Source organism: Haplochromis burtoni, unplaced genomic scaffold (assembly GCF_018398535.1).
Source record: "Haplochromis burtoni strain Fernald_Lab_line unplaced genomic scaffold, NCSU_Asbu1 Contig_37, whole genome shotgun sequence".
Taxonomy (NCBI): Eukaryota; Metazoa; Chordata; class Actinopteri; order Cichliformes; family Cichlidae; genus Haplochromis; species Haplochromis burtoni.
The window spans coordinates 552,782-564,258 of NW_024582398.1; the positions used below are offsets into that span (position 1 = coordinate 552,782).

General features: G+C 38.9%; 1 protein-coding gene across 1 annotated transcript in view; it reads left to right on the plus strand.

Moving 5' to 3' along the window:
* Positions 1–7,049: 7,049 nt before the first annotated feature.
* The window catches only part of LOC102295228 (vinculin), a 28,078-nt gene continuing 23,650 nt past the window's right edge, over positions 7,050–11,477 (plus strand). The window contains exon 1 of the mRNA XM_005919627.3: positions 7,050–7,413. Coding sequence (XP_005919689.1) covers positions 7,246–7,413 — 168 coding nt within the window. The 5' untranslated portion in view covers positions 7,050–7,245. The remainder of the gene's footprint in view (positions 7,414–11,477) is intronic.

An 11,477-nucleotide genomic window follows, 5' to 3' on the forward strand; every position in this document is an offset into this window, starting at 1 on the left:
CAGCAAAATCATTGCATTGAAGTCTGCATCAGCTCTGACATTAAAAGGAGATCATCCTTTCCCCCCTACTGTGTATGTCTTTGTGATTTGAGCAGCACTCTCCTGATTCTTCTAATAATCCACAGGTCTTTCCCACCAGCATTGTTTTTCACCTCCTCTCAGGCAATCCAGAGGTGTTCCCTGAGTAGAGATGTAGCTATGCAGGGATGCAATTTCTGAATACTATATCATACTCTGTAATGTTCTTCTAGTTGAATGGACCCTAAAAAACTCCAAAGACTCTTCAGTCCATCAATGCTGGCTGCTTTAATGCAAAGTAGCAGCTCTGCTCTAATCTCCCTCCAGATGTCTCATTCCTTCTCTAAAGCTGAGCACAGTCACCCTACAGGAAAACTGATTTTGGCCATTTCAGGCACAAATGAAAGTGATCTGAATTGTATGTATGGCCACATATACTGTGTGGGGATTTTTGGATCAGTATGTTAGACAGTGCTCTCCAACAGCTTGACAAACGAGGGAAGAATTTGGAAGAATCTGATGTTCATCCCTCCAGTATGGTTCAGTGTCACGGAGAATCAGTGCCAAGCCACATTAAACTAGCTCGGGTGGCACATGATGGCCTAACTCAGACACTTGTTTGGTTATTTGATGCTGTTTTCTTTGTGCATTCTTTGTGTTTTCACCAATTTGAAGCTTGTTTTTCCAGTTTGCCATTTGATTCACTTTTATTTTAGCTGAGATTTAAATGACTGAGACACCATCACTCTGAGCCCACACAATAACGTAAGTTTATCATCCAAAATTACATTTTACATACTTAAACTTGAGTTCGTAGCATTAATTTACATGAGAACTCGATGTTTTATGGTAAATTAAAAGTATTTCCACGTGAAAGAACAATTAAATTACCAAATGTTATGGTCAAGCATTCCTGTAATATAAATAATCAGGCTTAAAAACATCAAAAAATTGCTTTTATTAGTAATATTTTTTCCTTTTTTAAACCTTAAGAAAAATTCTGTACAGAATATGCATTTCTAGCTTTACTTTTCTCTACTTTTACCCGTTTTTGTCAATATTTTAAAAAAGATACAGAACTACTAAGAATAAAATCTGTGAAATTACAGTAATGAACAGTAATTATAGCTGTTTTCAATAATAAAAACTGTATTTTGACCAAAACTTAATAGTTTTATCTAAATAAACACTGCATAGGGTGTTAAATTTGCAACTTTGTTTTTATAGTCTTTTATGCGGAATCTTAAATAAAAAGGTAATTTACATTTTATTAGGGCCTTCGCGAAGGCCCTATTGTATCTGTCCGTTCTTCTTATTATTATTATTATTATTATTATTATTATTATTATTATTATTATTATTCAGGCAAACAAGGGCCTTTTTGAGGGCCTAAACATGCTCAAAAACTCATGAAATTTTGCACACATGCCAGGTCTGGTGAAAAATTTTGTATTTTAATGGTTTTACATATGAGCACTGGGAAATGGCTCTAAGCGCCACCTATGCCTTGTTAAATGCAGCCCTACGACCACATCGTTTGAGCTACATGTATGAAATTTGGCACACATGTGTATCATGCCAGACGAACAAAAAAGTCTGTGGGCCCATTGACGCAAACCCAACAGGAAGTCCGCAATTTAGAAGTGAAGGTGACATTTTGGCTCTAATTTTGCCATTTCCATGCCTCGAACTTTTTCGAACTCCTCCTTGGATTTGGTCGTATAAGCTTCATTTTGGTCAGTGTCAACTACACCCTGGGCCATGTTAAATTGCGGAGCTTTTGAGTTTTCGTGATACGGTGAGGCCGTGGCGCCACGGCGAATTTCGATGACTCGCCATGAAAATCTTATTGCCTCTCATTCTGTCATACATATTCCGATCTGGACCAAAGAGCACACATATGATAAGGCTCCACCCCTGAACATATTTCAACTGCCATATTTGACATCAAGGGACAGCGCCACCTAGTGGGAACAGGAAATGTCATGTTTTACACTTTGGGGTACAGTATTGTGATGGGTGACATCTGCAGCCTCAAATTTCTCCAGGAAAGCCTTAAGGAGTTGGTCTTGGGTTACAGTGAAAACTGTGAGTTTTCGCGAAAGGGTGTGACCCCAGCAGCATGGCGAACTTTGATGTCTCGCCATGAAGAAACAAATTAGTATAACTCAATGAAATCCAGTCTGATCAGTACCAGACTTTACAGGCATGATGTCAGACCCGCCCTGAACAGATTGATGTGCCCATTGTCAGGAATACGCAGAGCGCCACCTAGTGGCAACAGGAAATGTCATGCTTTAACTTTGTTGTACTGATTTTCACAGGTTCATCGTGGCCACCTCAAAAGCGGTGAATATCACCATCAGTCCCTCATGATGCTTCAGTGCAAAAATTGTGACTTTAAACTGAACGGCGCACCCTGGTGGCAACGCGGTTCACCATGAAAGATGAAGTGGCTTTTGAGGGGCTTGGAAAGTTTATAGAGTCTTGAAATTTGGCACACACCTCCAATGTGATGAAGGCTTTGTTGTTATGTGATCATTTTCATTGAATAGTGCAAAATGGCTCCACAGCGCCCCCTACAATATTTCAAATCATCAGCCCCTGCTCTGTGTTTTATGTATGAGTCTGAAACCTGGTAAGCTTATAGAAGATATCAAGATGTACAAAAAAGTCTCTTGGAGCAATATCCCAAATCCAACAGGAAGTCAGCCATTTTAAAATTAATGTGTAATTTTGGCGACATTTTCCCCTCTTTTCAAGCCTCATTCTTTGATGAACTCCTCCAAGGGATTTCCTCAGATTGAGGCATTCTCCAGTGTGTGGAATCTAAAGACCTTTGTGTTGTTAAATTGCGAAGCTTTTTACGTTCCGGGAAACGGGGTGGTCATGGCGGCACGTGGAGTTTCAATCACTCGCCAAAAAGCAGTAATCTGCTGTGACTCAAAAACACAATGTCCAATCTCGCCCAAAGGTCGCAGGGATGATGAGACTCAAGCTCGGAAATGTTAGTTATGCCATTTGTCAGTAATGGTTACAGCGCCACCTAGTGGGAGGACTATAATCACGATTGAATGAGATGAAATGTTAGCTGGTGGTTAAATGCATGAATTCCATCAATGTGACATCAGATCGGACGTGCTGGTTTTAGGTGTTGGGTGTGGCTCGACGCGATGGGGTGCGAGGGCCCTCATAACGCTGCTTGCAGCTTTAATTTCATGTTATTTTACCTCACATGTGTTATATGTAACAATATAATATATGTTACATATATTAATGTTTGCAATTTTTTTCATTTGTTTATAAATAATTTTGTAAAATTTAACAGAAAAAATGCTACTGTCACTGTTACTACTGTTACTAATTTTTAACATAGTTTTCAACATATTATCTTTACATTATGAGAAACTCCAAACTGTTTTAGTCACAACATGTCACTATATTATAATTCTATATATCATGAAGGTTTATGTTTCTTTCAGTTTGTGGATAACTCTGTTTACATCCTTTGAATTAAACACTAAATACTGTTTTGGGAAACCATCCTGCAGCAGATGTAGGTGTTTCCATTTATTTGTTCAGGCCAAATGTCACATACCCAGAGAACTGCCCTGAAATCACATTCTGATGGGTTCATGTCTTTAGTGACTGTATATTTGCTGTCTCAGTGCAGCTGGGTCAAATGTCTTTTTCACTGTCTCTTCCTTCTTACATGGGGCTGCAAGCTCATCCCTGAATATATCTGTGTGTGCAGTCACACTGTAAGTGTAGCTACTACTGGCTAATACTGGAATATATAAAAAGAATATAAGTAATCCATTATTATGCGTATATTTAAAAAAAGACACTTCAAATGTTCAAATATTGGCCCACAATAGCCTAAAACACTAAAACAGTAGCTCAGCTATTCTAATTACATGGAAACAATATGGTTTCAGTTCACTGTCTCTTTGTACTGTGAGGTGATATTACCTGACCTCCCCAGTCTGCTAAAGAATGTATGTATGGCTCATTTGCTTTATAGTTCAAGTCCTCCATACCACATAAACCTGCTGTGTTCATATGGTAGCTTACATAATAGCCAGTCATAAGCCTTGGTGCTCGGTGTTTAAGCTGTTAAGCTGTTTGCTGTGCTGTGCATGGTGTATCCTTTGTAAATGTGTTGCATTTAAGTATTAGAAATGCAGTGCTTAAAAACCCAGAATGTTTATTTTAAAATCTAGTCAAGCTTCTACATTTCCAAATGTTCTAAATTATGACATGTGACAAAAGATCTAGCAATAGATGTAGCAGTGGCATGAAGAACAGCATCCAGAATGCTCCACGTATCTTAATAACCCACAAACACGATGCATGTGTTTTTTTAGATACAGTCTATCCAACATGCACAGAAAATCAACTATTCTGCTACCAATTAACCACCTGATTTAACTACAAAACAAACCGTGTCACATTGATGCGAGCTGCATAAACGTGACTGCATACACGTGGCTGAATTATAACATGTATGAAAATGGAACAATTGTAAAGTGAGACTTGAGTTTCATTGGAGTAATATAAGCAGACAATCATTTTGTGAGTCCCCTCTGCATTTTGATGGCACCGTTTTCTCGGGACATGACAATGGCTCTGAGTCACACACCTCAAGCAGCGCTTTCTTGCTGAGTCTCTCTAGCTCATGACACAACACACTAAATCAGAGGGTTGACCATTAACTCAGAAATATGAACACAAACTCAGTTTTACTGATAACATTTTGTGTTTTTAAATTCTTCATATGAAATTTGGTCCAGGGAGATCGCATGAGAAAAAAAAATTGTTGTTGCGAGCACATAGCACAAGAAGTCAACAAACAATCAACCAGGATTCACTTAAAAAAAAAATCATCAAAATCTTTTTTAAAAAATGGATGCATTCTTATAAATACCAAAACTTCTGCCCTCTGACATTGTACAGTTTTCTCCAACAACTACCTCACGATTTCTCATTCATTTGCAGACTTTAGTGCCCTCGTGTGGTCTTTTCAAAAATTACAACATGTGTTACCTCCACATATCCATTCCCACATTCCTAGCATGTTTATGTTTAGCAGGTCATGTTTGTCTTCATGCTTTAAGGTCAGCTTTTAACATGAAGCACTGATGAAAAAAACGGAGATGATAGTGGTTTTGGAGGAAATGTCTGGAGGTTTATTGCATTCAAAATTGATCATTAATACAAGGACATACATATGAATCATCAAGCATTTTTTATTTAAGCAGTTACATGTGTTCATTGGTTCACATTTCCATGCTGAGAAACACACATGTAGATATCAACCAGTTCATCACATTCACTCTCATTCATCCACATTTTGGGAAAAGGTGTTCTTAGACTTAACTTGTGTCTTGATGCTGCTGTTGATATCAGTTCACCTTTGCATAGGTCAAAAAGCAAGTTTTTGAATTATGGACAAAATAAGGATTGCTTTTCCTTGGACTTTCTGCTAAGTGGCACTAAAGTATGCCTTCATTATTTATTGTTTATTGAAAATATACATACTGAGATCATTTGACTTGCTATAAAATAGTAATACGGGTGTATTTTGCAACGGCTATATTCTGTTTAAGTGCTCAAGAGTTATATTAAATTCCAATGCACTGACTGCATTTAATTCTCTGAGCCAGAAGATGGCGCCCAGGCATTATTAAAAAGGCATCCCACAACAAACAGCAAGGCCATGCTGAAGCCAGTGGATTGTCAAAGTAAATCAGAATTACAACTATTTGGGTTATTTTTGACAAAACATCCATATATAGTAAAACGATCTCTCTCTATATTTCCTGCAATGTGCAGTCTGGACATTTATGATCTTTACGATTGCAATCCCCTTAAACACCATGCAGCAGCGGGGCTCAGGTATCTATAGAGTAGCAGGGCAGCAGAAGGTAGACCACCCATCATGAGCACATTCCAGCATGCACGCACAGGATGACGTTATTAGTAATCGGAGAGCATAGGAAACAGCAGGCCATCTTTGAAGTCTATATTCAGGATGCAGTCCTCCAGAGGTGGTCCTTTTGGTCTCTTTTGATTATTATTTCTTTAAATAATTGTACATTCAACCATATTATAGAATAATAATAACAATAATAATAAAATAGGTTGTGTCACGAAACATAAAGTTAAAATGTTCAAATTGGGATCTCTTTATTGACACAGGGGGAAAGCATGTCAATCCCTTGTATGTTTACACAGTGGTTCAAACAGAGTAACTTCCTTGATTCTTTCTTTTTGGACTCTTCCTTTTTAGGCAATGGGCTGCTGCCTTGTAGCCCCTCTGGGGAATCTGTGGGAATTCCTTAGCTGGTTTGCTTGGCAGTTGGTTTTCAGTCCTCAAATATTGTTATTTCAGGATGTGAGGGTGAGGGTGAGAAGGAATTTAAAAAAAGTGCCATGTCCAGCCACTGACAGAGCTGGGTTTGTAAACAGTTCCGTATGTCGGATGTTATCTCTGATAAGGGAAAATAGTTTTCAGCCAGATACTATGGGTCACTGCAAATTGGTAAAGTAGTGTGTAGGGTGTCCTTTATTTAAATTGAGATGTATACTCACAGAGCCTGTTATATATCAGTCAGTCATTGACAAGTAGGTTAGAAAATAGTGTCTTTGTTACCATTTATTTACAGCTTCTTTACTTTGTGGAGAATTTCGGAGTGCCCTGCGGAGTATACTGTTTGTTTTGGGAAGGGTTTGTAATCTGATCTTCACAGCTCCGATTTCTGGGCCAGCGGGGCCGAAAGCCCGACTAGTTAATTCACAGCTACTGGAATCGCACTCCCCTCTCAAACAGTAGACACATATTTCCCTTTTTAGGACATATGATGAGGATCTATTACGTAATCTAGGGAGCACTTGGATCTCTAGCAAACTCGTCAGTATGGAAGAAGGCGGTCCCGATACGGAGCGGCAGCCCTAATAACCAATCACAATCTAGGAAGCGTGCGTTCTCGTTCATTGATTGGGAAGAAGGCGGAAACCGTTTGTTGACGTTTAGGTTGCTCGCGCTCACTCTCTGGCTGGGAGTTTTTTCGCGTTCATGTTTTCATTGTACTTGTAGTCGGGAGGACTATCCTGGGGGGGAAAAGATCGTGCGTGGATTGTTTTAGGCTTCTGTAGAGGGAGATTTGGAGAAAACTGCCTTTGGTGGTAGAGTTTTTACTTAGATAGTGTTCTAAAGTTGTCACCATGCCGGTTTTTCACACGAAGACGATAGAAAGTATCCTGGAGCCGGTGGCTCAGCAGATATCCCATCTGGTGATAATGCACGAAGAAGGTGAAGTTGATGGGAAAGGTATCCCAGATCTGACGGCGCCCGTAGCTGCTGTTCAGGCAGCCGTTAGTAACCTTGTTCGGGTGAGTAACTTTCTTCTCTGTATAAAATCACATTGGTAAAGTTTGGCTGAGCTCGGCGAGTGTCGTAGGCTACCTGTCGCATTGTCCCATTCACCCATTACTTTCCAATGAAGTTGGACACAACACTTCATTCAGCAGAGTGTTAATGCGGTTACCAAATGTGTGTTCAATGGCAGGATTAGGGAATGCCATGAAACTTTTTTGGAGTTATTTAACTCGGGGCAAAAGGGCAGTGACGCCCTTTTCCCCTTGAAGATATGCCCTGCCTCCTCCTCTGTACATGACTGCCATAGCTTGACGTAGGCACTGCTGTAATGTGTGAGTCAGGTACAGGACCATAGTGAATTACTTTTTACTTTAATCACTCGGCTGCACAGAACAGCTGCACCTGTAGTGATCATCTATGAATAGTTCTGCAAATCACATCACTGCACTACATATCATATGCATTTGAATATTCAGCTATCAGTGCACTACTAATGCGTGAAAACAGTTATGAAAGGGGCATAGTAAGTAGTAAGAAGCGTGTGCATGTGTATTTGGTCCATAAGATTGTAGGACCAGACTAGGAATCTCAGCTGTAGCGTGTAAATGAGAAGTAGGTGCAGTAATTTATCGAAACATGTTCAAAATGTGTGGAAATAAAGTGTGTATAAAGCTAAAAAGCACACTTTATACAATTCTAATGAGCTTTAAAATCAATATGTGCTATGATCACCTTTATTCTTAAATACAGCCTGAACTCTCTTATTCAAGCTTTCCTTATAAGTAGTCTTCATGACTAGTTTTCCAGGGTTCTTCAAGGACATTCAAAACTCTTCTTTGGATGTTGGCTGCCTTTTGTTCTGTTCTCTGTAAAGCTGATCCCACATTGATTTAATAATTTTGAAGTTTGGGCTCTGGGGAGGCCAATCCATGACAGATAGTGTGCCACTGTGTTTTTCTTTGAGTACTATGGCAGTATGTTTAGGATCATTGTCATGCTGTAAAATAAAGCTGTTTCCAATTAAATGCTTCCAGATGGTACTGGATGGTGGATTGAAATTGAATGGTAATTCTCTGCCTTCATAATTCATTCAGTTTTGACAAGCTCTCCAAGACTGCTGGCTGAAATGCAGACCCAAACCATGAAGGAGCCTCCACCTTGTTTCACATGGCTGCCTTTTGCTTCCTGACCTCCTCTTTAAATATTGAACCAAATATTTCATCACTTCAACAAGAGCTGTTACCACTAATTTTTCAGTCCAGGTCTTGTGTAATTTGGCATAACTCAGCGTTTTGTTCCTGTTTCCCTTCCCCGTAATGGTTTCTTGAAAGCCACCCTTCCACTCAGAACATTTCTAATGAGGCTTCAGTGGACAGTAGATGGATCAGCTGAAGACCATGTTTCGGATCAGTTTTTTCATCTAATACTCTCCGGGAATCACATTGGTGGTGGAAAATACTATTTTATGCCTGTCAGATTGTAAAGTTTAAAATAGATTCTTTGCTAAGTTGTTTTGTGTGGACACAACCTTGGTTCATCACTTGAGTGGGTTGCCTTTCTTATGCTTCATGCATTCAGTCATTCATCAAATATGAAGAAATGAGGGGTGGCTTGGAAGCTTTGCACTAATTTAAAAACTGCAACCCTTCAGTATTAAGCTTAATGTTATATTTTAAAAACTGATAATATTTGTAGTAACTGATAAATATGACATTGTGTGTATAATATTCACCTGCAAAAATTCATTTTGAGTTGCGTGTGTTTCATACCTTAGTCACGAGTCACGATTTGCTCTGTGTGTCCTCATGTTACACAGAAACCACTTGTTATTGACCCCATGACCTAGAACCACACTTTTTTTTTTTTTTTAATAGAACCTGTCATCATACACATAATCTTGATGCACTATAGTGAATCTGGCTACATTATCAGATCTAGTTTGTGTCTGTTATCTTTTTCTATCCACATGGTAATTAACTTGTCTATGGGCCTATTAACTATGTGTTTCCAACCTATCTTTTTAAAACATTAAATTATACACACCCCCTTCACCAGATGCAGCTGTTGCCTCAATTATATTTAGACTCAGTGATGTAGTTATAATGGCATGTCTCAAAACCACATTGTATCTATCATGGAAGCTAGTTAGGAAATGACTGTCAATTTTATCCTGAAACACATGCTGAGTTCGTAACAAAGGAAGCGAGGGCCCTGTCAGATACTGTGGCTTATATGGAAAGAAAAGCATACAGGCTAAATTGAGGCAGACATGGTTCCTTTGTGTTGTGCAGTCTGTCAGCCTGGTCGAGCCCAGAACCCCTGGCACTTGTCGGGCAATAAATTTGGACAATTACTCTGGCGTCAGCAAAGGAATGTTTCATTTAGGGGGATTGCCTACCATTGCCTCGCAGTTTATTTATTACAGTTCATGGCCTATAAGAATTTCAATCTGGTTTACTTCATTCTGACGCTTTGTTTTTCCTCAGTGCCCACTCTTAAACAACAGGTCTGCACCTCATTGTGTCCATTATTTATATGTTTACAGGCTTCTGTCCTCTAAGGGCCTTTATAATACCCCCTTTCCACCCATGCTGGAGCCTATTCTGCTTTGCTGTCTTTCAAGAGCAAACCTTCTATTTTGACAGGTCTAAGAACTAAATGGTACATGTTTTTGGACCATTTTGGGTGGACTGCAGTAAATTTAGACTCCCTTTAACCCCATGATTAGGGTGGATTTAGCACAAGAGCTCATTACCAGTCCACTTACAACAAACCATTGAATAAACAAAGCCAAAGCAGAGCTAAATAAGGCTCGGTAATACATTTTAATATTTAGATATTAAGCGGTCAAGTTGTTCTGCCACTCAGTTGTTAAAAAAGTACAGAATGAAGTTTTTAGTGTAGAAACCTTTTATTTCGGCCAAGTAATTAACATGAAAACAGGGCTTGTCGTAGCACATGAAAATGTCCTGTGTATCCTCAGCTATCTTAGGATGAAATCATCCAGGCTTTCTGGACATTGTGAATTATGATCAGATGTTTCCAACAGTGGCATGAATGGTTGCACGAGTCTGTAATTATTTCCAGTTGCTGTGGCAACATTACAACATGAACAGCGTTATGAGATCACTGAAGTTAAGGATCCGATGCAATTTCTTGTGGTCACAGTCCCATGAGTCATACATTGCAGAGCCTACATAAGTAATCAAATACACCGTGTAGCCCTTATCTTTGATTTTATCTAATGAGAAAACAGAAGTTTATTTTAGTCCATTAGCTGTTGGTGTCTTTTCCCTGCATATTTCATTGTTTTCCTAAAAATGACTTTTGAACTTCATTTTTGCACCTGTTTTGTACTAGTTACTTGAAGTGAGTCTGCTTGAAAACAAAAACGTAAGCATCTAACTTGAAAGTATATCTTTACTATCTAGGGAAAAGGATGAACCCTTCTAATTGGATTTTATTTAGTCATTGTCGGGATAGGATCGTGTCAAAGAAAAGCCATTTATTTGCTTTATTGTCTGTGCTTCCCAGAAAACCATCTGTTGCACAGACTTCCTCCCCCATTAACTCTGTCCGAGATCTCCAGAGCAGAAGCTTAAGTACTGTAATCAAGTTAAAAAACTGAGATGACCTAGAAATCGAACAGAGAGCAAGTTGCAAGTAATTATACCTTTAAATTGCTTATTAAGACGATTGCACCAGGTTTTCCGACTAAAAAGGAAGGTGAGATTCCAGGATGTCTCGGATGCTTTAGCCTGTCTGAAGAGATCAGGTACAAATGATTAATTTTTAACTTATTCTAGCAGATGCATGGAGATAAAAGTGCAGCCCCGAACCATAATTGTTACTCTAGCAACATCACAAACTACTGTCATATACTCTGTGTTCATTTAATATCTAGTGCAGAATTATTAGGCAAGTTGTATTTTTGAGGAATAATTTTATTATTGAACAACAACCATGTTCTCAATGAACCCAAAAAACGCATTAATATCAAAGCTGAATGTTTTTGGAAGTAGTTTTTAGTTTTAGCTATTTTAGGGGGATATCTGTGTGTGCAGGTGACTATTACTGT